Here is a 25908-nt window from a genome sequence, read left to right as displayed (position 1 = left end):
TTGTGTTGTCTGCAAACTTGATGATTGAGTTGGAGGCGTGCATGGCCACGCAGTCATGGGCGAACAGGGAGTACAGGAGGGGCTGAGCACATACCCTTGTGGGGCCCCAGTGTTGAGGATCAGCGAAGTAGAGGTGTTGTTTCCTACCTTCACCACTTGGGGGCGGCCCGTCAGGAAGTCCAGGACTCAATTGCACAGGGCAGAGTTCAGACCTAAGGCCTCAAGCTTAATGATGAGCTTGGAGGGTACTATGGTGTTGAATGCTGAGCTGTTGTCAATGAACAGCATTCTTACATAGGTATTCCTTTTGTCCAGATGGGATAGGGCAGTGTGACGGCGATTGCATTGTCTGTGGACCTTTTGGGACAGTAAACAAATTTAAGTGGGTCTAGGGTGACAGGTAAGGTGGAGGTGATATGATCCTTGACTAGTCTCTCAAAGCACTTCATGATTACAAAGGTGAGTGCTACGGGGCGATAATAATTTAGTTCAGTTTGCCATCTTGGGTACAGGAACAATTGTGGTTTCTTGATGCACGTGGGGACAACAGACTGGGATAGCGAGATTGAATATGTCCTTAAACACACCAGCCAGCTGGTCTGCGCATGCCTTGCGAGGGTTAACGCGTTTAAATGTCTTACTCACGTTGGCCACGGAGGAGACCCCACAGTCCTTGGTAGCTGGCCGTGTCGATGGCACTTTGTTATCCTCGAAGCGGGAAGTTTCTGCCTATCTTCGTACTGTAGTCTTTGATCAGATAGGGCCAAAGTACTGGAATAGTGTTTAGGTTTTAATGGGTGCAGGGTTAGTTTGTAGGGATTTTATTTTTTACATAGTGTTATTAATTCATACTTCATCTAGAGAATTGTAGGCTGATATACAGCCAACACTGTAGGTGGCAGCATGCACCTATAATATTTGTTTGTGGACCGTCATAAAAACCAAAGAAGAAGCGTAATCGAATACGTCACAAACACATGACCGTTTCGACTTTTTTGCGTTCGAGAAGAAAAGGCGGTTGTCTGCTGTTTCAAATATTTTTGGCAGTATGCAGTGGCCCCAAACAACATTTTTTTGTGCATTCAAAATAACAAATTCTGATCAATTGCACATGTCTATTAAGTCTCATCTGCACAATAATGTAACGTAGCATTTTGCCGCATTAGCATATAAACAGGAATCAATTACTTCTGACACGTATAGGAACAAATAGGTCTACATTTCCCACTTTGTTTTTTACTCACATTATATGTACGACGAAGTGCATAACAGTACAATAGGCTGCTTATGTGCTTCTCATCATTGCACAGCATGCAAAAGGACGTCGGCCATTAAAATAGCCCTACAGGAGTCCCTCTTTAATTGCTGGGATATTCGGTATCCGCTCTTTTCAGGAGGAATCTTAGCAAATGCAATATATGGTGGTTATAGCTGTTAGTGTCCAAGTAATATTAATACATAGTTATTTGGTTGTGTTCTTGCCATGTAGGTAACATATTACGTGACGTTTCGAATTTAGCATAGTAGAATCAGGGGGTGGGTTTGCCTGCCAGGCTCTACCTTGGACAGCGCTCACTGCTGTTACCAGGCAGACATAGTTCCAACATGGCAGCAACGGGGAACGCAGAAGAGACGCAGTTGCAAGAGATGGAGGAAGAGGCAGGGATGGAGAGAGAAATGGATTCAGATGAAGAGGAGGGTATGGGAATCGAAAATTCCGACGATGAAGAAGACGATTCGTCAGAAGATGATAAAGAGAATGAAGCCGAAATTCAGCGTTTGGAGGAGCAGGTACGTTAGCTAAGCTAACTGTTTGAGAAATGAATGGAAACCTAGCTAGCTATTTTAATCCACAGTTACAGCTAGCCATTTATAACGTTTGATGTCAACCAGCTAACAGCGTTGTTTGTTACATTGATTTAAAAGCAAACAACACATCACAAACAAGTTGGCTTGTTTGCAGACTTGCACCGCTTGTACTGCAAAGAAAGCTAGCTAGCTACTTAGCTAACGTTAGCTCGCATGCTAATAGTTTGCTAGCTATTAGCTGATGCCTCATTATGTAACTATCCAGTCAACTAGCATGTTACCCAGCCACAATTCTATAATACGTGTGAAAAGAATACCAGCCAACGTGCTTGCAGTTGTATTACAAACTGAACACGCGCCCTTTCGGCGGGCTGCAGTTGAGAAAGGTAGGTAGGTAGGTAGCCAGCCAGCCAGTCAGCAACAACATTTAACAGTCAAGCTATCTGGTTGATTTCACAAGCAATACTCATTACAGTATTTGGTTCACTTACATATTATATTTGTTTGCTAATCAAAAACATATGTAAACACACACACAAGGTTGTTGGTCTGACTCCTCTTCTATGCTTTCTCTGTGACTTTCAGCTGTCCATCAATGCTTTTGACTACAACTGTCATGTGGACCTCATAAAACTCCTGAGGCAGGAGGGGGAACTGCCTCCACTGCGTAAGGCAAGGCAGAAGATGAGTGAGCTCTTCCCACTGACTGAAGGTTGGTGTCTGATGGCCTCTGGAGATGCAGCAGACTTTATGCTTTGCCACTTTTATGATTGAGCTGATGTGCTTTGTGGTAGACTAGATTAAATATAATACTTGTTGCAACGTCTGCTGCTTCTTTTGTGATTAATTGGTGTGAAGAAGTCTTATGTATGATGATGATTCAGTCATTTAAAACAAGGTTTACTGTTTCATCATTACTGTGAAAAGTGATGGTTTCATTGATGTAAACATACTGAATGTTATTGAACTGTATACAAATCTGACTTGTCCTTTCTTGCAGAGATATGGCTGGACTGGCTCAAGGATGAGATCCGCCTAACCGAGGAGGAGCAGAACCGGGAGAAAGTCTACGAGCTCTTTGAGATGGCTGTGAAAGATTATATCTGTGAGTTCTGTCCCTACTTATTGGATTGTGTTACGATTCTATGTAATGTGATGTTATTGTAAAGTAAACATTGAATTTCTTGTGTGGCCTTCAGGCCCTGAAATCTGGCTGGAGTATGCCCAGTACTCTATCGGGGGCATGGGACTGCCTGGTGGGATGGAGAAGGTGAGGTCCATCTTCGAGAGAGCCCTGACAGCCGTGGGGCTGCACATGACCACGGGTGCGACTCTGTGGGAGGCCTACAGGGAGTTTGAGAACGTCATACTGGCAACTGTTCAGGTGAGCGCCCCTGAAGAATAATGATCTCTAGTAGCTGCAACATGCTGCTCATTCTTTTATATCTCTGCATGTCTATATTTCTTGGTGTTTTGTATAAGACCATCTGCTAAATTAATGATGGTAGATTTTCCTTGTATCTTCAGTATTGGGCAGAAATGTTGAAAAAGCATGATTGAACGCAATCTGATATTACACAAACTAGGCTCTTTGCTGGATTTTGTCTGTTTTCTATCTCTTCTTTTTGTTCAGCCTCCCCCTGGCAGCGTCCCCACCTGCGAGCAGCAGGAGCTTCTGAACGCTCAGCTCGAACGCATCCACACTCTTTTCCGCCGCCAGCTGGCCATCCCCTTAATGGGTAAGGTTCTCCCTGCTCCATTCTGGAGGGGATGCTGTACAGAGGGTAGGGGGAGGGATTTGGTTGGATGGAACAACATGTCCTTGAGAGGCTATTATGGCACACTTGGGAGGTACCCATCGCAATGACCTTTTCAGGACCAAGTCGTGGAGAGCCAGTGCAATGTCAAATCAAATTTGATTGGTCACATGCTTCATAGACAACAGGTGTAAGTAAACTAACAGCGAAATGCTTACTATCAGCGAAATGCTTACTTACAGGTCCCTTTCCAACCATGCCGATTTTAAAGATAAGATCAACCATCTAAAAATGAAAACTCACACATTGAGTAACAATAACATGGCTATATATAGGGAGTAGAAAATAACATTGCTATATACAATGAGTACCAGTACCGAGTCGATGTGCAGAGGTATGAGGCAATTGAGGTAGCAATGTACTGTACATATAGGTAGGGGTAAAGTTACTAGCAGCAGCATATGTGGTGAGTGTGAAAGGTGTGTGTGGCGTCAGTATGCGTGTGCATTTTATGTGTGTGATTGTGTGGGCAGAGTCCAGTGTGGCAACAAAGGGTCAATGCAGGTATTCCGATTAGCTGTTTAGAAGTCATATGGCTTGGGTTAGAAGCTGTCCAGGGTCCTGTTTGTTCCAGACTTGGTGCATTGGTATTGCTTGCCGTGCAATAGCAGAGAGAACAGTCTGTGGCTTGGGTGGCTGGAGTCTTTGACAATTGTTGGGCCTTCCTCTGACACTGCCTGGTATAGAGGTCCTGGATGGCAGGGAGCTCGGCCCCAGTGATGTACTGGGCCGTACGCACTAACTTCTGTAGCGCCTTGCGGTCTGATGCCAAGCAGTTGCCATACCAAGTGGTGATGCAGCCGGTCAAAATGCTCTCGATGGTGCAGTTGTAGAACTTTTGAGGATCTGATGGCCCATGCCAAATCTTTTTAGCCACCAGTTGTCGTGCCCTCTTCATGACTGTGCTGGTCTGTTTGGATCACGATAGATCCTTAGTTATGTGGACACCGAGGAACTTGAAGCTATCAACCTACTCCACTACAGCCTCGTCGATGTAAATGGGGGTGTGCTCGGCCCTCTGTTTCCTGTAGTTCACAATCAGCTCCTTTGTCTCACTGACGTTGAGGGAGAGGTTATTGTCCTGGCACCAGACTGCCAGGTCTCTGACCTCTCTATAGGGTGTCTCATTGTTGTCGGTAATCAGGCCCACTACTGTTGTGTCGTTGGCAAAATTAATGGTGGTGTTGGAGTCGGGCCCATCAGGAAGTCCAGGATCCAGTTGCAGAGGGAGGTGTTCAGTCCCAGGAACCTTAGCTTAGTGATAAGCATGGAGGGCACTATGGTGTTGAACGCTGAGCTGTAGTCAATGAACAGCATTCTCACGTGTTTCTTTTAGGGATGACCCCATTTAGTTGACTGGTCGATTGTTTGTTCGATAGGTTATTGGTCTACCAATAATTTTTTGGGTCGAGCAGTTGCACAAAAAAAAAAAGTTTTATGGCACGTCTTGATTGATGCCTGTCTCAATGGACTAATCCATTGCGGAGGACGCGGATGACACCAGTATTACCAGTAGTACTTGTACCATTTAATTCCCATAATTTCTAATCTACAATGTTTGTTTGGTTACTGTAATTTATGTTAATGCATTCAATATTTTAGTTGAAATCGTTTCTCAATGTAGCCTATTTGAAAAATCTTTCCAGCACTCTCCCTTTCGGTAACCACTTGTCATGAAAGGGAAAAAATGTCATGCTCTGATACAGTAGAAACGTCATAAAATAGGCCTATCTGATTTACTTCTTATCCCTTCCTCAAATAGCCTACAGTTATGTCTGTCTGGAGTTTACTGGCACGGGAAACTCTTAGGGTCCAGAATATTTTATACAATGTTGCAAGTTTGTTAGCACAAGCTTTTGGCTGGACCAAGTTGATAGTTGATGCAATGTTTGAAGTTCCTTGCAGACAGGCCATGCGTAGCCAATGTGCTTTATTTTTATCAGGATATTTTTTACCTGCAGGCTGCAATGTTTTTATTTGTTGCCTTTATGTAGGCTATTTTTACATAGTTGGCAATGGAAGTTCATTTTAGATTTGTGTAATTTTAATTTAGATATAATTTTATTAATGACATGACAATGATTTTGAGATACGCCGACTTTATTATTAAAGAAATGAAACTTCCATGAAAATGTACAAATGTACATAAGTTGGCACTCCAAATCAGTGGTGTAAAGGAAGTAAAAATACTAAGTCCTACTTAAGTTTAATTTTTTTGGTATCTGTACTTTACTCTGCTATTTATATTTTTGAGAACTTTTACTTCAGTAAATTCCTAAAGAAAATAATGTACTTTTTACTCCATACAGTTTCCCTTGACACCCAAAAGCACTTGTTACATATCAAATGCCTAGCAGGACCATAGCAGTCCATGGAGAATAAGAGGACCTCCTCCCAGCTGCCCACTGCACTGAGGCTAACACTGTCACCACCGATAAATCCACGATAATCGGGAATTTCAATAAGCATTTCTCCATGCTTTCCTCCTGGCTACCCCAACCCCGGCAAACAGCTCCGCACCCCCCACAGCTACTTGCCCAAGCCTCCCCAGCTTCTACTTCACCCAAATCCAGATAGCAGATGTTCTGAAAGAGCTGCAAAACCTGGACCTGTACAAATCAGCTGGGCTAGACAATCTGGAGCCTCTCTTTCTAAAATTATCCGCCTCCATTGTTGCAACCCCTATTACCAGTCTGTTCAACGTGTCTTTCATATCGTCCAAGATCCCTAAAGATTGGAAAGCTGCCACGGTCATCCCCCTCGTCATCCCCCACCCGTTGCACGCGCTCCAGCAGGTATATCTCACTGGTCATCCCCAAAGCCAACACCTGCTTTGGCCGCCTTTCCTTCCAGTTCTCTGCTGCCAATGACTGAAACAAATTGCAAAAATCGCCAATCAGGCTGTAACGTAACAAAATGTGGAAAAAGTCGAGGGGTCTGAATACTTTCCAAAGGCACTGTAAGTACATTTTAGCAATTACGTTTACTTTTGATACTTAAGTGTATTTAAAACCAATTACTTTTAGACTTTTAATCAAGTCGTATTTTACTGTGACTTTTACTTGAGTCATTTTCTATTAAGTTATCTTTACTTTTCCTCAAGTTTGACAATTGAGTACTTTTCCCACCACTGCTCCAAATTGAAAAGATTGCCAACGCCTGGTGTAGCCAGGCAATTTCAGGAGCATAATGGCACAATCTGCGAAGGCCAGCAGCAGTGGGAGGAGATGGTTCGGCCACAGGTTTTTTTCTTCTGGTTAGGCTATCTTGATCTCTGGCTCCCTCTTGAGTCTTTTGTGTGAATTTATTAATCACATTGTACTTAAAGCTTCAGACAAGATGATTTTATTTAAACACATAGGGTGTCTCTATATATGGGAAAACGTTTTTAGTCGGGACAACCCTAGTTCCTTTTGTCTAATTGGGAAAGGGCAGTGTGGCGTGCAATAGAGATTATGTCATCTGTTGGAGTGGTATGCAAATTGGAGTAGGTCTGGGATGATTGTGTTGATGCTCTGAGTACGCGTCCTGGTAATCCGTCTGGCCTTGAATGTTAACCTGTTTTAAAGGTTTTACTCACATTGGCCACGGAGAGCTTCGAGGCAGTGTTGCTTGCCTCGAAGCGAGCATGGAAGTCATTTAGCTCATCTGGTAGGCTCGTGTCACCGGGCAGCTCATAGCTGGGTTTCCCTTTGTAATCCTTGATAGTTTGCAAGCCCTGCCACATCCAATGAGCATCAGAGCTGGTGTAGTAGGATTAGATGTTAGTCCTGTATTTATGCTTTGCTTGTTTGATGGTTCATCGGAGGGCGTAGAGGGATTTCTTATAAGCGTCTGGGTTAGTGTCCCGCTCCTTGAAAGCGGCAGCTCTAGCCTTAAGCTCAGTTGTCCCCCCCAGTTGCACAGGCGACATGCTGGTAAAAATTAGGTAAAATTGATTTGTTTTCCTGCATTAAAGTCACCAGCCACAAGGAGAGTTGCTTTCTCTTACTATGTTGCCTTTCAAAGACTCAATAGCGGTTTACAGAGAAAGCACTCATTCTCACCAGGCCCAGTAATGTGGTCCCTGACCAGCCTTTCATCCAAGCGCAGGACTCGCCAAGAGATAGCCAGATGGTCTGGCATTGTCTGCTGCCTTTTTTCAGGTCTGGCTGAAAGGCCACCGGAGGCATTTCTGGAATGGCTAAACCCATCTCTCGCTTCTATGACCTGTGCCAACCATGGTGCCAACGCTCAGCGTATAATCCCTCCTTATCTACAGCCTGTCAGTCACTGTTTTCTACCTCCACAAGATAATGTCACATAGAAAAAGAAAACAGGCTGAAGCATTTACATGGCTGTGTGTTATTGGTAAAATGAGGGGACACTCAAAATGTCAAAAGCCAATATCCTTCTGAATGAGATTTTAACCTTTTGGTGTTCCTCCCTTTTAATTTACTGTAATAAATGCACAGGATGCTTTTTATATAATCACCTTCATTTTAAGCCACACTTAGAATGTGAAAAAGGTTTCTCCTAATGATAACTGCTGTTTTACAGACATGGAAGGAACATATGCAGAGTATGAGGAGTGGTCTGACCAGGGGGTGTCTGATACAGTCTCCCATAAGTACAAGAGGGCCCTGCAACAGATGGAGAAGAGCAAGCCTTATGAGGAGACTTTGGTACTTACCTAGATTGTATTTTCTACCCTGGACATTTTGTACCATGCTGTTTGTTTTGGAAGAATTTTCAATGGATTTGAAGCATTCAATTCTGATTGCACTGCCTAGAAAGTAGCAGTAGATTAGTAGGAAAGTTTTGTCATTTTAAGCATTATGTGCTTAAGCAAATTGATTGCTTTTTCCTACGTGTACCTCTGAAATCATTGCGAGTCTGTATGCTAGACATGGTCATCTGCTCAATGCCTTTAACATGCCAACGTTTGTGTTTCAGATGGCAGCCGAGCCACCCAAGCTAGCAGAATATCAGACCTATATTGACTATGAGCAAAAGGAGGGTGACCCGGCACGGATCCAGATCATCTTTGAGCGGGCACTGGCAGAGAACTGCCTGGTACCAGACATGTGGGCCAAGTACACCAAGTACCTGGTGAGTGTGTGTCCCCCCCCCCCCCCCCCTTCCACTGCACAGGGTGACGTGCTGCACTGGGCTCATTTTAATTACTCGCAGCCAGCCGTCTCTCGCTCTCTCCAGCAGCTCCTGAAATTTATTCATGGCCTTTTAATTGCTTTAATGCGATTGTAATAAGATGCTGAGATCGCAACCTTAAACACGGACAACATCCAGTAATTCATCAGAGCCTGGCCGTTTCACCAGTTTGGTGAAGAAACAAAAGTTGAATCTTGTTGTTCCAAACCTGTGATCCATTAGGCTCTTTTTAAAGCCATGTTTTGGACTTCTGCATATACTAAAGGAAGTGATTAAATTGATGGAGGTGCGATTTAACTGCATTATATGCTTCCACACATGAATCAAATTATGACTTTGCCTAATGGTGTTGGGCAGTATAATATTCCTTGTGCAGCGTTATGATGGGAAATGAACGCTATCCTACAGGTTCACCTTTCTAGCAATGAAGTAATTTATCACGCAGGTAGAAATGACTGTAGATTCACGGTTTTTGAGTACCTTGTCAATGTGGGTTGTTATTGATTGTTGGATTGTTTTATTATCAAGTCTTTTGCTGTTGCCTCAGGATCGTCAACTAAAAATCAAAGACCTGGTCCTGTCCTCTCACGACCGTGCGGTCAGGAACTGCCCCTGGACCATGGGCCTGTGGAAGAACTACCTGCTTGCCCTGGAGAGGCATGGGGCTGACCACCACACTATCTCAGGTAAGCACTGGACCACAGGTGAGTTATGGAGGTAGCACTCATATGTGTCATGTATGGTGTGGACGTAAACAAGGAGATTTTAAACATGAATGAAATGTACAGTATATCACAAAAGTGAGTACACCCCTCACATTTTTGTAAATAATCTTTGTAAATATTTGAGTATATCTTTCATGTGACAACACTGAAGAAATGACACTTTGCTACAATGTAAAGTAGTGAGTGTACAGCTTGTATAACAGTGTAAATTTGCTGTCCCCTCAAAATAACAACACACAGCCATTAATGTCTAAACCGCTGGCAGCACTGCCTTAACCCTCTTGGGCATGGAGTTTACCAGAGCTTGGGTTGCCACTGGAGTCCTCTTCCACTCCTCCATGACGACGTCACAGAGCTGGTGGATGTTAGAGACCTTGCACTCCTCCACCTTCCGTTTGAGGATGCCCCACAGATGCTCAATAGGGTTTAGGTCTGGAGACATGCTTGGCCAGTCCATCACCCTCAGCTTCTTTAGCATGGCAGTGGTTGTCTTGGAGGTGTGTTTGGGGTCGTTATCATGTTGGAATACTGCCCTGCGGCCCAGTCTCCAAAGGGAGGGGATCTCATGCTCTGCTTCAGTATGTCACAGTACATGTTGGCATTCATGGTTCCCTCAATGAACTGTAGCTCCCCAGTGCCGGCAGCACTCATGCAGCCCCAGACCATGACACTCCCACCACCATGCTTGACTGTAGGCAAGACACACTTGTCTTTGTACTCCTCACCTGGTTGCCGCCACACACGCTTGACACCATCTGAACCAAATACGTTTATCTTGGTCTCATCAGAACACAGGACATGGTTCCAGTAATCAATGTCCTTAGTCTGCTTGTCTTCAGCAAACTGTTTGCGGGCTTTCTTGTGCATCATCTTTAGAAGAGGCTTCCTTCTGGGACGACAGCCATGCAGACCAATTTGATGCAGTGTACGGCGTATGGTCTGAGCACTGACAGGCTGACCCCCTCACCCCTTCAACCTCTGCAGCAATGCTGGCAGCACTCATAAGCCTATTTCCCAAAGATAACCTCTGGATATGACACTGAGCACGTGCACTCTACTTCTTTGGTCGACCATGGCGAGGCCTGTTCTGAGTGGAACCTGTCCAGTTAAACCGCTGTATGGTCTTGGCCACCGTGCTGCAGCTCAGTTTCAGGGTCTTGGTAATCTTCTTATAGCCCAGGCCATCTTTATGTAGAGCAACAATTCTTTTTTTCAGATCCTCAGAGAGTTCTTTGCCATGAGGTGCCATGTTGAACTTCCAGTGACCAGTCAGTATGAGGGATTGTGAGAGCGACGACACCAAATTTAACACACCTGCTCCCCATTCACACCTGAGACCTTGTAACACTAACGAGTCACATGACACCAGGGAGGGAAAATGGCTAATTGGGCCCAATTTGGACATTTTCACTTAGGGGTGTACTCACTTTTTCACTTAGGGGTGGACTCACTTTTGTTGCCAGCTGTATAGACATTAATGGCTGTGTGTTGAGTTATTTTGAGGGGACAGCAAATTTACACTGTTATACAAGCTGTACACTCACTACTTTACATTGTAGCAAAGTGTCATTTCTTCAGTGTTGTCACATGAAAGATATACTCAAATATTTACAAAAATGTGAGGGGTGTACTCACTTTTGTGATATACTGTATGTTTCAATGAAAAGGGGTGAACTTGGTTAAAGATGTTGTATTGCCCCTATTATTGGTACTGGGACTGGGGAATCATGAAAGACCATCTATTTTTTCCCCCTCCACAGACGTTTTTGAAAAGGCCCTGAATGCCGGATTCATACAAGCTACAGATTATGTTAATATCTGGGAAGCGTACCTCGATTACCTGAGGCGGCGTGTCGATTTCAGCAAAGGTGAAAGCACCTTAACATTGGGTAATGCAAAGTAACATAAGTAATAAGATCATATTTGTGGTGTTGAGAAAGTCAAATGTATGGATGAATGTATGGATGAATGACGTCCTCTATTGATAATGGTGTTTATTTTCCAGAGTCGAGCAGAGAGCTGGAGGAGCTGCGGGCAGCCTTCACCCGTTCTCTAGACTATATGAAACAGGACGTGGAAGAGAGTAAGTGGACCTGCGGCCTGTGTACAGTACTCTTCATCTTGGTCCTTGTGTGTTTGTGTTGGAGACTCACTACGATGTATTACTCCTGTCTAGGATTTAGTGAAAGTGGAGACCCTTCCTGTACCATCATGCAGGTCTGGGCAAAGATAGAGGTAAGGGTGACGATCATGACAAACTTGTCTTGTTCACTTGCTTCTTTCATTTTTTTATTTTTATTTTTTACCTTTATTTAACTAGGCAAGTCAGTTAAGAACAAATTCTTATTTTCAATGACGGCCTAGGAACAGTGGGTTAACTGCCTGTTCAGGGGCAGAACGACAGATTTGTACCTTGTCAGCTCGGGGGTTTGAACTTGCAACCTTCCGGTTACTAGTCCAACACTCTAACCACTAGCCGCCCCCTGCCGCCCCAGATACAAGTCAGTGCAAAAATTGCATCTATACAATTTAAAATGTGATTGTATACCATTTTCTCCCTCCTCTCTCTGACCAGGCCCTGCATTGTAAGAACATTCAGAAAGCTAGAGAACTGTGGGACAGCATCATGACAAAAGGGAATGCCAAATTCGCCAACATGTGGCTGGAGTACTACAACCTGGAGAGGTCAGTGAGGCCACTATAACCTGGAGAGGTCAGTGAGGCCACTATAACCTGGAGAGGTCAGTGAGGCCACTATAACCTGGAGAGGTCAGTGAGGCCACTATAACCTGGAGAGGTCAGTGAGGCCACTATAACCTGGAGAGGTCAGTGAGGCCACTATAACCTGGAGAGGTCAGTGAGGCCACTATAACCTGGAGAGGTCAGTGAGGCCACTATTTAGTGGTCACCTGTGAACTGTTGATTTGATGGCTCGAGATATATGTATCTATGACAAATCTGATGGTGGTTGTGATATGGTTTGACTCTTTGCAGGTCGTACGGGGATGCTCTTCACTGCAGGAAAGCCCTCCACAGGGCCGTCCAGTGTACCTCCGACTACCCTGAGCATGTGTGTGAGGTCCTGCTCACCTTTGAGAGGGTTGAGGGTGAGTCTTTTTTTTGATAGAAAAGCCATGAATAAGTGGACAGGTGTCAGTTGGGGATATTGATTGACTGATTTGTAGAAAACAACACTGAATTGCTAAGTCATGGTGTGAGAGTAAAGTGAGTTTCAGTGCAGTTTGTTGTGTCGCCACCAGGGTCTCTGGAGGACTGGGATGCAGCGGTGCAGAAGACTGAGACGAGGCTGAACAGAGTCAACGAGCAGAGGGCCAAGGTAAGCTGACCCCGCAACACTCACAACACTGCTGCTAGTTAGGCCTGTGAACATAGAACGTTGATTATACTGGGCAGGGGAGGATGGAATGGGATTTTTTTTTTTTTTTTACATTGGAGAGCAACAGTTGTAGATTTTTTATGACAGAATTGAAAGGAAAAAACACAGCTTTGCTTGTGCAGCTGTCTGTTTCTCTGCTGTCTTGTTCATAACTTCATCCCAGTCCCTCTCTCAGGTGGCAGAGAAAGAGGCTCATCTGGTCCGACAGGAGGAGGAGAAGACTGAACAGCGGCGGAGGGCCAAGGCAGACAAGAAGAGCCAAAAGAAGGGACAGAAAGGCAGCAGGCCTGGGGAGAAGCGGAAGGCAGAGGATGAGGATAACGAGAATGAGTGGGGGGAGGAATCGGGTAAGGGGAGACATCAGGAATCGGGTAAGGGGAGACATCAGGAATCGGGTAAGGGGAGACACCAGGAATCGGGTAAGGGGAGACATCAGGAATCGGGTAAGGGGAGACATCAGGAATCGGGTAAGGGGAGACATCAGGAATCGGGTAAGGGGAGACGACATGACGATCCTACCATTTTTTTCCCTTTAATTATTTTTTACATAGGAATGTTATTGCTTGGTCTCCGCTTATGCTAACAAAATGGCAAGTATAAAAGTCATCCTGTGTGTTTGCTAAAGCTTTGTGTCACCTCTGTGCAACAGTAAGTAAGTAGCCTTGAGCCGGAACAGGCTCCTGCCCTATGAGCTATCTCCTGATTTTGTAGTGTGAGGCAGCTTGATGTACAAGTACACCCCCTGGACAGGACACCAGTCTATCGCAGGGCCTTACACTCAATGTATCTTTTGTGCAACAGAGCAACCTCCAAAGAGGCACCGAGGGGAGGGCAACCAGGGCAGCTTCAGGGGAGGAGGTGCTGAGGAGTACATGGAGACAGAGAGTGGACTGTTTGGGAGGAGAGCCCCCCCTTGCCGCAGACAGGAACCCCCTGGTGCTAAGAGGGGCCAACAGATGGCACCAGCCACCGTACGGAAGACCCAGGAAGACAACTCCGAACAACGCAAGGATGACTGCAGTGTGTTTATCAGCAACCTGGCCTTCAGCATGGAGGATCCAGAGAAGAGACTGAAGGAGTTGTTTGAGTCCTGTGGTCCTGTCCAGTCGGTGCGCCCCGTCTATGCTGCCAAGGGCTTCAGAGGGTACTGCTACGTACAGTTTGAGGGCAAGACGTCCGTGCCCGAGGCCCTGAAGATGGACCGGCGTGAGGTCGATGGCAGGCCAATGTTCGTATCGCCTTGTGTGGATAAAAACAAAAACCCTGATTTTAAGGTGAGACCAATCTACACTGAACAAAAAATATAAACGTAACATGTAAAGTGTTGATTCCATGTTTCATGAGCTGAAATAAGATCCTAGAAATGTTCCATACACATGCTTATTTCTCTAAAATGTTGTGCACAAATTAGTTAAGATAATCCATCCACCTGACAGGTGTGGCATATCAAGAAGCTGATTAAACAGGTGCACCTTGTTCCACTCTAAAATGTGCAGTTTTGTCACACAACACAATACCATAGATATCTCAAGTTTTGAGGGAGCGTGCAGTCAGCATGCCAAATGCAGGAATGTCCAAAAGCTGTTGCTAGATAATTTAATGTTAATTTTTCTTCCTTAAGCCACCTCCAACATTTTAGAGAATTTGGCAGTACGTCCAACCGGCCTCATAACCGCAGACCATGTGTATGGCGTCGTGTGAGCGAGCTGTTTGCTGATGTCAACGTTGTGAACAGAGTGCTTCATGGTGGGTTTATGATATGGGCAGGCATAAGCTATGGACAACGAAAGCAATTTAAGTTTATTGATGGCAGTTTGAATGCACAGAGATACTGTGTGAAGATCCTGAGGCCCATTGTTGTGCCATTCATCTGCCATCACCTCATGTTTCAGCATGACAGTGCACGGACCCATGTCGCAAGGATCTGTACATAATTCCTGGAATCTGAAAATGTCCCAGGTCTTCATGGCCTGCATACTCACCGAGCATGTTTGGGATGCTCTGGATCGACGTGTATGACAGCATGTTCCAGTTCCCGACAATATCCAGCAACTTCGCACAGCCATTGAAGAGGAGTGGGACAACATTCCACAGGCCACAATCAACAGCCTGATCAACTCTTTGCAAAGGAGATGTTGCCCTGCATGAGGCAAAAGGTGGTCACCAGATACTGACTGGTTTTCTGATCTACGCCCCTAACTTTTTTTTAAAGGTATCTGTGACCAACATATCCATATCTGTATTCCCAGTCATGTGAAATCAATAGATTAGGGCATAATGAATTTATTTCAATTGACTGATTTCCTTATATGAACTGTGACTCAGTAAAACCTTTGAAATTGTTGTCTGTTGCTTTTTTAAATATTTTTGTTCAGTATGTTTGTTTTGATTTAGGGGTGGATGAATGGATTGGTGGTTTCACCATATAGATAGTGAGTTACTCTTTTCATGTCTCTTCCTCTAGGTGTTTAAGTACAACACAAACCTAGAGAAACACAAGATCTTTATCTCGGGCCTGCCCTTTTCCTGCACCAAGGAGCAGCTGGAGGAGCTGTGCAAGGATCAAGGCACCATCAAAGACATCCGCCTGGTCACCAACCGCTCAGGCAAACCCAAGGTTAGGAGGCATAACTCTGGGAGGTTGGTCTGTACAGGGCTGGGAGGTTGGTCTGTACAGAGCTGGCCGGTTGGTCTGTACAGGGCTGGCCGGTTGGTCTGTACAGGGCTGGCCGGTTGGTCTGTACAGGGCTGGCCGGTTGGTCTGTACAGGGCTGGCCGGTTGGTCTGTACAGGGCTGGGGAGGCTAAGTATTTTTCTTTTTTTTAGAGTATTAATTTGCTCTTGAGCTCTCCAGTTGAGTAATAAGTTAGTAACTTATATTTGTTATGTGTAATCTTTGTAAAAATCCAAACGGATCATTTGAATCATACATGTAGAAGCTCCATTGACTTATACGTAAAATGGATAGCTCTCATGTGAGTTGCTGCTATAATGTGCTGCTGTGGCGTGTCTCTGCAGGGTCTGGCGTACGTGGAGTTTGAAGATGAGGCTCAGGCCTCTCAGGCCGTGCTGAAGTTGGATGGCACGGTACTACAGGAACACACACTCTCTGTTGCCATTAGCAACCCACCTCCCAGAAATGCAGCCGACAAGCCTGACTTCAGCAGGCCCATGGGAGCCATGATGCCCCGGGCTATGGTCTATGGATCGTAAGTTTCCAACACTAGTAATAATACTCTTCTAACAAGGAAAGATGTTAGTTACCCTGATGAAAGTACTCATTACAAATATCCGATTAGCTATGTTTCTCCAACTCATTAAACATAAGCTGCCTTTTAAATCGGGCTATTCTCACATGTTCACAGAAAAAATATATACATGTGAATGAGAGCTTTGATTCCATTGGTTTTCCTTTTCAGGAGGGGAAAAGGGCGAACCCAACTCTCACTAATCCCTCGTTCCCTACATCGGCAGACTGGATCAGAAAGTAAAGCAGAAAATGGGACTGCACCTAAACCCACAGGGGGTGCATCCGGAGACGCTGGGTTTGAAGCACAGGCCAAGCCCATGTCCAATTCAGACTTTGCCAAAATGCTTCTCAGAAAGTGAAAATTATGGAAAAACGAAAGTAAATCAAATGACTGCCTTTTGTATGGAAAGCCTTCTTGGGTCCTTGAGAAGAAATGGCAGATCTTGTGCTGTTTGACTCCCCTTTAATCACTCCCATGGCCTCATTCTCCTTGTCACTTTTTGTGAGAAAGCCTTAATCTCCCTGGCTCCTCCGACTGGCCCCAAACTCCATATTACTATCCTTTTGAACAATGATTGATTGATATTCCTTTTGAAAAAGTGTGAGTGACCAATTTCGGCTTGCTTTTTTTTAGATTGGAAAAGGTGTTTTTATAGAAGACATAACGTGTAAATAATTTTTTCTGAATTGAGAAAAGGGTTCTGAGTTTAGTAAAAATGTTTTGTTAACTGCTAAAACAACCCAGCTTGTGAATTGTTTCTTGTTGTTTTTAAAAAGTATATGCAAGAGCTTGACATTTGAGATGTGTTTATAGATTATGTATTACAACAATGAAAATAATTTCCCCCTATTTGTGTTTAAGTTTCACACATTTTGAATATCTTTTTTGTGTATCTAGAGTGATATTCTATCAAATCCTGGTGTAATTTCATGTTTATCTGAGCTATGCGCCGTTCAAGCAGGCAGAAATACAGCCGGTATGATGCGTTTTGCATCAGATGCACAAAAGCAATATAACATTTAGAATGGGTGAATCTTTCCTCTAAGGTATCTTCAATGTCAACATGCCACTAAAATCTTTTGCAGGGCAGCTAACATGCAACGATATTTGTTCCCAAACAGTGAAAGACTAATGCTTCGCTTTACAGAATATTACCTTAAACGGCAGTTGTACAAATAATTTATTTGCAGATGTACTAATTCCTTACCTGTTCTGTGCTCACATTTACAATGTAGTTTTCAAAAGTCTCTGTTCATAGGAAACAAAAAAGGAAAGGCATGTATCATCTATAGCTGTTAAAATTCTTTATCCTTCATCTATAGCTGTTAAAAGGTTTATTGCTGGCACTATAATTTAACAGGTAGTCGTGTGCGTGTCATTAACCCAGCGCCCCATTTTGTTTGCTTATCATGTTTATGCTGTCTTACCTGAAATGATTGGAGGACATTTTTGTTGTACATTGTATGTCATATTTTCCTTAGATTGTTTCCAATTTACTTCCAGGTAAGTTAGTTTATTAAATACCTTAACCATCTGTGGAAGTCTTGAGATGGGTAGGGAATGAAGAACTGACAGTTTGGAGAAGCTGTCATCCTAGTATTGTAATGAGTACTGACCACAAGTGAATCAACTGTTGTTGGGAGAAAAATCTATGCAGCTGTTTGATTGCAAGAGCCCTCCATCAAATCTGCCCTACAATATATGTTCAGTATGTGATAACATCATGGGAATGCAGGTTTATACTTAATTCAGAACTGTCTCCTTTTCCTTTCAAATCAATCCTGTTTGGATGAGTGGGGAACGTCAAATGTGTGTTCAGACTCCGTGGTTGACCATAGTTTTGTAATACATTTGTTTGTTTTGAGAATTATTAGCTATATCTATCAATGTTCTATCACCACAGTGGCCTAATCCAGGGTTTCCCAAACTTCATCCTACTCCCCCCCCCCGGTGCACATTTGTTTTCTCTCTAGCACTACACAGAAGATTCAATAACCAACTCAAGCTTTGAATCAGCTGTATAGTGCTAGGGGGAAAAAAAACGAATGTGCACCCAGGGGGGCCCCAGGACCGGGTTTGGGAAACCCTGGCCTAATCTAGTTAGAGACTACAAATGTTTGATCTTTAGAAGTCGCTTTCTGTTTCGTCCAATACAAAAATATGGGGGGGTGTGGTCATTTTAAAATGTTGTCATGGTGTTTATTTTATTAGAACAAATGTAAACTAGTGAGTTTTAACTAAATTATCAATGCAACTTTCTGAGATTGTACGTTGTCTATTTTTCTGTGATTTTATTTACTACTTATTTGGATGTTGTAAAATTGCCATCTTGTGGTTTGTTGCTGTTTTGGCGTAAAGTTTATTAAAACAATTCAAATAATGTTTGAGGTTTTTACACTGTCACAGATAATACGTTTATTTTGTAGTAAATAAACTCAAATACATGAAAGACTGTATGACCCAGTTGGATAAGCTACATTACAACACCCAACAGGTGATCTACTGCGCACGGCCAATCTTTAGATGTTTCTCCCTCATGGATAAGACGGACCAATAATCAGAATCACAACTCAGACATGTACTACCCAATTTGTAACACCTTCAGTTATGAGTTCACTCAAAAAACTACTGATAATAGATGGGTGAAATGCAGTTTAGGCCTAAATGTCCTTTAGAAACGGCACTAAAAACAATAAGTAGCATGGCCAAGAGTATAAAACAGCCCCATTTGAGTCAACAAATACATGACCCTTTATGATTGTTTTTCTAGATCACAACTCAGCATAATTAGTTCAAACACCTGCACCACAGGAGGTAGGTGGCACCTTGATTGGGGAGGACGGGCTCATGATAATGGCTGGAGTGGAATGCTATTATTATGAGCTGTCCCTCCCCTCAGCAGCCTCCACTAACCTGCACCTCTACCAGGTATGAGGAAATCTTAAACCATGAGAATATTTGTTTTATGTAAAGATGCACATTTCTACTGGGAAATTGCAAGGTCATGCTATCATTTTGACACAGGGCTGCTATTAGTAATATGTATATCAACTGACATATCTTTACACTTAAAGCAGGATTAACCCCAAATTAATTAATTAAATCCAAACAGTCATGTGCCCAGCTCACTCCCGTCCCCTCTCACTGTTGTGGACAGGTATGGTTTGTTTGCAGTTTGGACAGGCTTGGTGGTGGCTGGTGCCAGGCAGCCCCACAGGGTGCTCAGTGGTGGCGATCAGCAGGGTATCCAGGGTGATCTCTGTGCATTTGGCTATGAAGCGGATGAAGGGGCGGACGTCGCCTTCGTTGGCTGTGTCCAGAACGGCATAGTACTCGGACCTTTGCTCTTTGCGGATGGTGATGGGTGGGTAGCGTGCCTGCATGAGCACCAGGTTCATTAGCAGCCGTGATGTGCGTCCGTTCCCATCCACAAAGGGGTGCACGTACACCAGCTTATAGTGGGCGAGTGCTGCATACTCCACGGGATGCAGCTGTAGGGCCTCCTCTGAGTTGAGCCACTGCACCAGGTCCTGCATGTGGCGCTCCAGGTCCTGTGGGTGGGGTGGGATGTGGTGGCCTACAAACACCTGGCTGGTACGCAGCCGCCCACCCTCCACAGGGTCTGCATAGCCCAGCACGCGCCGGTGGATCTCCAGGATGTCATTGACGGTGATGGCCCCAGCTCGGGACAGCAGCGTGGTGTTGATGTACTTCATGGCCGCGTCCACACCAATGACCTCGTTCTGCTCCTGCAGGCTCTTGCCGGGCACAGCATAGCGAGTCTCAATTATATGGCGGATCTCAGACAGAGTGAGTGTGTTGCCTTCTATGGCCACTGTGTGGTAGATGTGGTGGTAGTACGTTTCCTCCATGACACGTCTAAGAGCAGAGTTACCCTTGGGGATGGACATCAGCCTGCGTACTTTGCTGTCGATAACCCCAAAGTGGCGTTGGTCGATCTCCTCCACCAGGGGGAGTGTGCGGTCACGGCTCACCAGGGCCCTCTCGTTGCATGGTGAGATGGCCAGGGCCTTGGTATACAGATGGTCCGCCTGGACAACGTCCTTCTCTTCCAGAATGGTCCCCAGCTCCGTCAGAGCTTCCACAAAGTCTGGGTTCATGTTGAGTGCATGCACCAACAGCTTGTGGGCCTTCTCTCTCTTCCCCTGCTTCTTCATCTCCACAGCCTGTTGCAGCGCTGCCTTGGCCTCCAGCTGGGTCTCTGCAATCAGCACACACCAAATACATTGCATAACTAGGCTGTGCTGTCCAATACATGTATTAACCCAATCAAAAAGGTGATTTCATATTTGTACTTGTAAATATGACTCATGAACCCAAGAGTATGGAGGGTATTATCCTCCCACCCTTAACACACTCTGGAAATGAATTCTCTCTATTAACTGAACGCTGTATTTTCATTTTGAACAGTGCTCTACCACCGACAGTTGATTTAGAGTCTTACAACCAGAAGTATATATTTCATGAGAACTTCACTTACCTATACTGGGCTTGGCCCTAAGGGGCAGGAGATCGAGGGCTGTAAAGGGGACAGTGAGGCTGGTGGACTGGACAGTGGGGCGATGAGTTTTACCCCATAGCTGGCAGTGCAACTGAGCAATCCCCTTTAGAGTGATACAGCATTGGTCCTCCACCCCCACCATTGGCATCAACAGCGCCACCAGAGAGCCCAGGAACAGGCAGAGCAGCGGTCCCCATCCGCCAAGGAGATGGCCACTTGTGTAACGCCACCACACCGTTAATGAAGCCATCATCACTGATGATAGTATCCTCCATTCTCAAGTGACACGTCCCCCATCTATTCGAGTTAGGCTAGCCGAGGAACAGCTGTGTAGGAGAGAGGCAGAATCAGAAGCAGTTTTCACACAGAATTTATGGTCGTTTCATTTTGACAGCTGGCAGTTTTGTACATGTCAAACGAAAAACTGCGGAGGCAGTCTTTAGCTAACGTAGAGCTTAAGTGTTAAATTGAGTAACTAAATAACCCATACAAAACTAGTAAGCCTAATTAGCAATATGGCTAAATATAATCACCCAATACACAGGATACATAGCTAGCTACTGGCAGTATTTTCGACAAGCCAGGCACGTACTGCAAAAATGGCACTGACAGCTGCTAGCTAGCTAGCAAAGCATCTTCACCAGCGTACTCACCTCATTACACCATTCTTGACTAGAAATCAAACAAGCTACGTGAAAATGTTAAATAAAAGTATCAGTCTCTAAGTAACCACTATCGTTTGTAGACTAAAGATACATTAAGTAGCTAAAGCACTGCTTAGCTAGCTATGAACCTCTTGTAAATACACATCATCAACTTCCTGGGAAAACAAGCCGGTATATGTGCTGGAATATGATTGGTCACAACAAGATTGTTCGTTGCTGTTCATTGGCTCAGATCTCTACAAAGCGTGCTTTTATTCAGCAAAACAAACACCGGTTCGTAGCCCTTATTGATTGGATGTTGGATACAAATTGTGCTCTATATGCCTGATGAAAATGTAGGCCTATTATCTATTAACTGGAGTTAACAGTATATAATGTAATAACTGTCAATTTGACAATAGAATTTGGTTATGAAATCGTTATGCATTGATTAAATAGGTCGACCTGTATTGTATAAGTAGCAACCTAGCCTAGACTGCAGCTTATGTTGGCAGTCAGCACTGAATAACTAACTTGGTGATCATGCAACACTTCTAACACTACTCCTAAATTGCAAATTGGCCTATAGATATTCCCATTTTCTTTTACCATGACAGTACCATGAGAGTCAGTGCTGGGAAGCATCCTCTACCAGTTTAAGCGGGTGGGTAATAGAGTCATTTAACTAAATGAGTCCCTTTTGGGTAGTGTAACTTGGTGATTAAAAAAAAAACCTTTTTATTTCACCAGATTTTTATATTCTGCCATGAGCACATGCTCAATTTAATAAAAAAACATGTTTTCTCATCTCAAGAGGTTAAATAAAGACATTACTTAGTACCAAATCAGTCATGAATCCACTTGTGACAGGGGAAGCTTGTTACATGGAGGGGCAATTGAATGCAAGCTTCACCCCAGAAATGTTTAGCATTAAAACATTTCTAGTCTGTCTATCTATGCATAACAGGGTTAACGGTTTTTTTTTTTTTAAGGAATAGTTTCACCATATTAAAATGAGAGTTAATTTCACGTAACAGGGTTGACATTAAAATTAGTCCCAGTTTTATTTTTTATTTTTTTTTTTACCTTAAAGTGAAACACTAATCACATTAAATAAATAATACTTTTCAGCTATGACTTTGTCAAAGCAACAAAATAACTAGGGCTGTGGAGAAGTGGTGAAAACTTGGAGAAGTGTTTGCGTTAAGTGAATTCAAATCTTCCTAGAAGTCACAGAGAGTACACAGAGGGACATGTCAAAATGCTGAGTTTATTTAATTTTCCAAGGGCACTTCATTTAATATAACAGGCTTTTCAAATGTAATATTGCTGCACAATTTCTACTTAAAGGGACTCATTTCGTGGAACGACCCAATATCAACACTCAGAGGAGACAACTACTAGCAAAGAAATCCTTGCCCCCAGAACACTGGATAATTACTTTCCACGATCTCTTGATTAATTATAGATCCAGCAGCTATTACAGAGAATTAAAACACATCAGTATATTCTGTCCCCTGGCATCCTGCAAGCTTTGAGATCAACTGTGACAAGGCACAATTGTGTCATGAGCTGGACAGTTCACTCTAACTTTCACTCAAACATATCCCACTGAACAGATACAGTGCCTTAAGAAAGTATTGACTTATTATTTCGTTGTGTTACAGCTTGAAATCAAAATGGATTAAATAGATTTTATTTCTCGCCCATCTACACACAATACCACATGACAGAGTGAAAACATGTTTTTGTCAAATTTATGCAAATGTTTTGAAAATGAGATACAGAAATATCTCACAACGCTGAGTCAATACATGTTAGAATCACCTTTGGCAGTGATTACAGCTGTGGGTCTTTCGGGTAGGTCTCTAAGAGCTTTGCTCACCTGGATTGTACAATATTTGCCCATTATTCTTTTCAAAATTCTTCAAGCTCTGTCAAATTGGTTGTTGATCATTGATAAACAACCATTTTCAAGTCTTGCTATATAATTTTAAATAGATTTAAGTCCAAACTGTAACTCGGCCACTCAGGAACATTCACTATCTTCTTGATAAGCAACTCCAGTGTAGATTTGGCTATGTATTTTAGGTTATTGTCCTGCTGAAAGGTGAATTAATCTCCCAGTGTGCCAGGTTGGTGGGTGTAGCTGGTGTAGAAAGTCAGGCGCAGGAGAGCAGAGATGAGTGAAACAACGCACTTTACTCAACAGCACAAAGTAAACAATTTACAAAGTGCAAAAAGAACGGTTGCTACAAAACAAGGGTGATAAACAGCACCCGGTACAAACAAGCCGGAAGATTCTGACCTGAACAAAATAACAATCACACACAAAGACATGGGGGAAACAGAGAGTTAAATACATGACCAATAATTGGGAAATGAAAACCAGGTGTGTGGAAAAACGAGACAAAACAAATGGAAAATGAAAAATGGATCGGCGATGGCTAGAAGACCGGTGACGTCGACTGCCGAACACCACCCGAACAAGGAGAGGCATCAACTTCGGCCGAAGTCGTGACAAAGTGTCTGATAGAAAGCAGTCTGAGCCAGGTTTTCCTCTAGGATTTTGCCTGTGCTTAGCTCCAATCCTTTTATTTTTTATCCTGAAAAACTCACCAGTCCTAAACGATTACAAGCAGACTCATAACATGGTTGCAGCCACCACTCTGCTTGAAAAAAGGAGAGTGGTATTCAGTAATGTGTTGTATTGGATTTGCCCCAAACATTACACTTTGAATTCAGGACAAAAAGTGAATTACTTCGTCACATTTTTTACAGTTTTACTTTAGTGCCTTGTTGCAAACGTTATTTATATTCTGTGCAGACTTTCTTCTTTTCACTGTCAATTAGGTTAGTATTGTGATGTTACTACAATGTTGTTGATGTATCCTCAGTTTTCTCATTTCACAGCCATTAAACTCTGTAACTGTTTTAAAGCCTCATGGTGAAATCCCTGAGCGATTTCATTCTTCTCCGGCAACTGAGTTAGGAAGGACGCCTGTATCTCTTCAGTGACTGGGTCTATTTATGCACCATCCAAAGTGCAAATAATAACTTCACCAGCCACCTGGACAGCTGATGAAACTGAGGAGTATTTCTGTCTGTAATAAAGCCCCTTTGTGGGGGAGAAACTCGTTCTGATTATCTGGGCCTTGCTCTATGCTGTCCCAGGCCCACCCATGGCTGCTCCCCTGCCCAGTCATGTGAAATCCAAAGATTAGGGTCAAATTTCTTTCTTTCAATTGACTGAGTTCCTTAAATGAACTGTAGCTAAATAAATTATTTGAAATTGTTGCATGTTGCAATTATATTTTCATTCTGTATAATTACTTCCCCATGCTCAAAGGGCTATTCAATGTCTGCTTTTTAAACATTTTAAACCATCTACCAATAGGTGCCCTTCTTTGCGAAGCATTGTAAAACCTCCCTGGTCTTTATGGCTGAATCTGTGTTTGAAATTCACTGCTTGAGTGAGGGACCTTGCAGATCATTGTATGTGTGGGGTACAGATTCAAAAATAATGTTAAACACTATTATTTCACACAGAGTGAGTCCATGCATCTTATTATGTGACTTGTTAAGCACGTTTACTCCTGAACTTATTTAGACTTGCCATAACGAAGGGGCTGAATACTTATTGACTCAAAACATTTCAGCTTTAATTTTTAATTAATTTGTTTACATATTCAAAAACATGATTCCACTTTGACATTATGAAGTATTTTGTGTAGGCCAGTGACACAAAATCTCAAGTTAATCCAATTTACATTCAGGCTGTAACATAACAAAATGTGGAAAAAGTACAGGGGTGTGAATATCAGTGTAGGCCTATCAGCTAAACCAATATTTTCTCGACCCACTGATAATCCAGTCATTGTTGCATTGAGTAGGTAGGTGTTCATTGCAAATTGAAGGGCTTTTTCTTTCCGGAAAATACAGTGGATATTTGCAATTTTTGGGTATTAGCATATAAACATCTATAGGCAATACTGTGTTTTAAGATAAACCCCTCAAGTGTCATGCTTAGCTCTCTCTCCCTGTTACAGCTCAATTAGAGTACAGGCATTGTGCAGGGCCTCAGAGGAACACCAGCCAGCGGTGTAATGCAGGAACAGGCTTTGCTTGTAATTAGACTGGCACAAGCCAAAACCCTGGGGGAGCAGTTGATTCTGCTCATTTTGATAGGTTAATGAGAGCCCTGTTCTGTAGATCCCTGCTACTGGAGGCTATGGAAGGAAATTCATTAAAAGGCAGAGAGCAAAATATGCATTTGCAGAGAAATATACTTAAAATGTCCTACTACTGATGACTATTTAAATCACTGCTTAGCCTGATTGAGGTGACAGCTAGTTATAGGCTTCAGATCGATCTGCAGCCGACCAAAAGGAATTCCCCATAATTCAGTCTTTGTATTTTCATTTGATCTGAATGCTTACATTCTAATTTATACAATCATCTTTTAGTCAGTCACTGTAAAGCCATATAAAATGTTAATATTCTGATGTGTAATATGTTTTTTTCACGAGCTGTGCATTTCTCTGTAGTTTCACTTATAAACAGGGGAGGGCAGTATTGCCATATTCCTTACA

General features: G+C 43.4%; 2 protein-coding genes across 6 annotated transcripts; one reads left to right on the top strand and one right to left on the bottom strand.

The window, feature by feature from the left end:
• The first annotated feature begins 1553 nt into the window (after positions 1–1553).
• On the top strand, positions 1554–18600 carry LOC139389303 (squamous cell carcinoma antigen recognized by T-cells 3-like). 5 transcript variants are annotated; one of them, XM_071135926.1, is made up of 19 exons: positions 1558–1791; positions 2395–2521; positions 2810–2914; positions 3009–3193; positions 3443–3548; positions 8166–8290; positions 8562–8717; positions 9325–9463; positions 11263–11370; positions 11508–11585; positions 11679–11737; positions 12078–12187; positions 12497–12609; positions 12763–12839; positions 13063–13246; positions 13701–14173; positions 15364–15516; positions 15918–16108; positions 16319–18530. In XM_071135926.1, exons 1-19 carry the CDS (start codon positions 1606–1608, stop codon positions 16506–16508), a joined length of 2865 nt encoding a protein of 954 aa, XP_070992027.1. In that variant the 5' UTR covers positions 1558–1605; the 3' UTR covers positions 16509–18530. The 5 variants fall into 5 exon arrangements, with proteins under 5 accessions (XP_070992029.1, XP_070992027.1, XP_070992025.1 ...); XM_071135924.1 differs by having other exon boundaries at positions 11263–11391; XM_071135927.1 differs by having other exon boundaries at positions 1559–1791; positions 13075–13246; positions 16319–18600.
• Positions 18540–21517, bottom strand: LOC139389304 (protein adenylyltransferase FICD-like). Its single transcript, XM_071135929.1, has 3 exons — positions 21326–21517; positions 20652–20998; positions 18540–20372 (listed from the first exon to the last, which is right to left on the bottom strand). Exons 2-3 carry the CDS (start codon positions 20923–20925, stop codon positions 19276–19278), a joined length of 1371 nt encoding a protein of 456 aa, XP_070992030.1. The 5' UTR covers positions 20926–20998; positions 21326–21517; the 3' UTR covers positions 18540–19275.
• Positions 21518–25908: the final 4391 nt, after the last annotated feature.

The sequence above is a fragment of the Oncorhynchus clarkii genome, chromosome 30 (assembly GCF_045791955.1).
Source record: "Oncorhynchus clarkii lewisi isolate Uvic-CL-2024 chromosome 30, UVic_Ocla_1.0, whole genome shotgun sequence".
Classification (NCBI taxonomy): Eukaryota; Metazoa; Chordata; class Actinopteri; order Salmoniformes; family Salmonidae; genus Oncorhynchus; species Oncorhynchus clarkii.
Note: the sequence above shows the minus strand (reverse complement) of the source record. Positions and strands in the feature narration are given on the sequence as shown.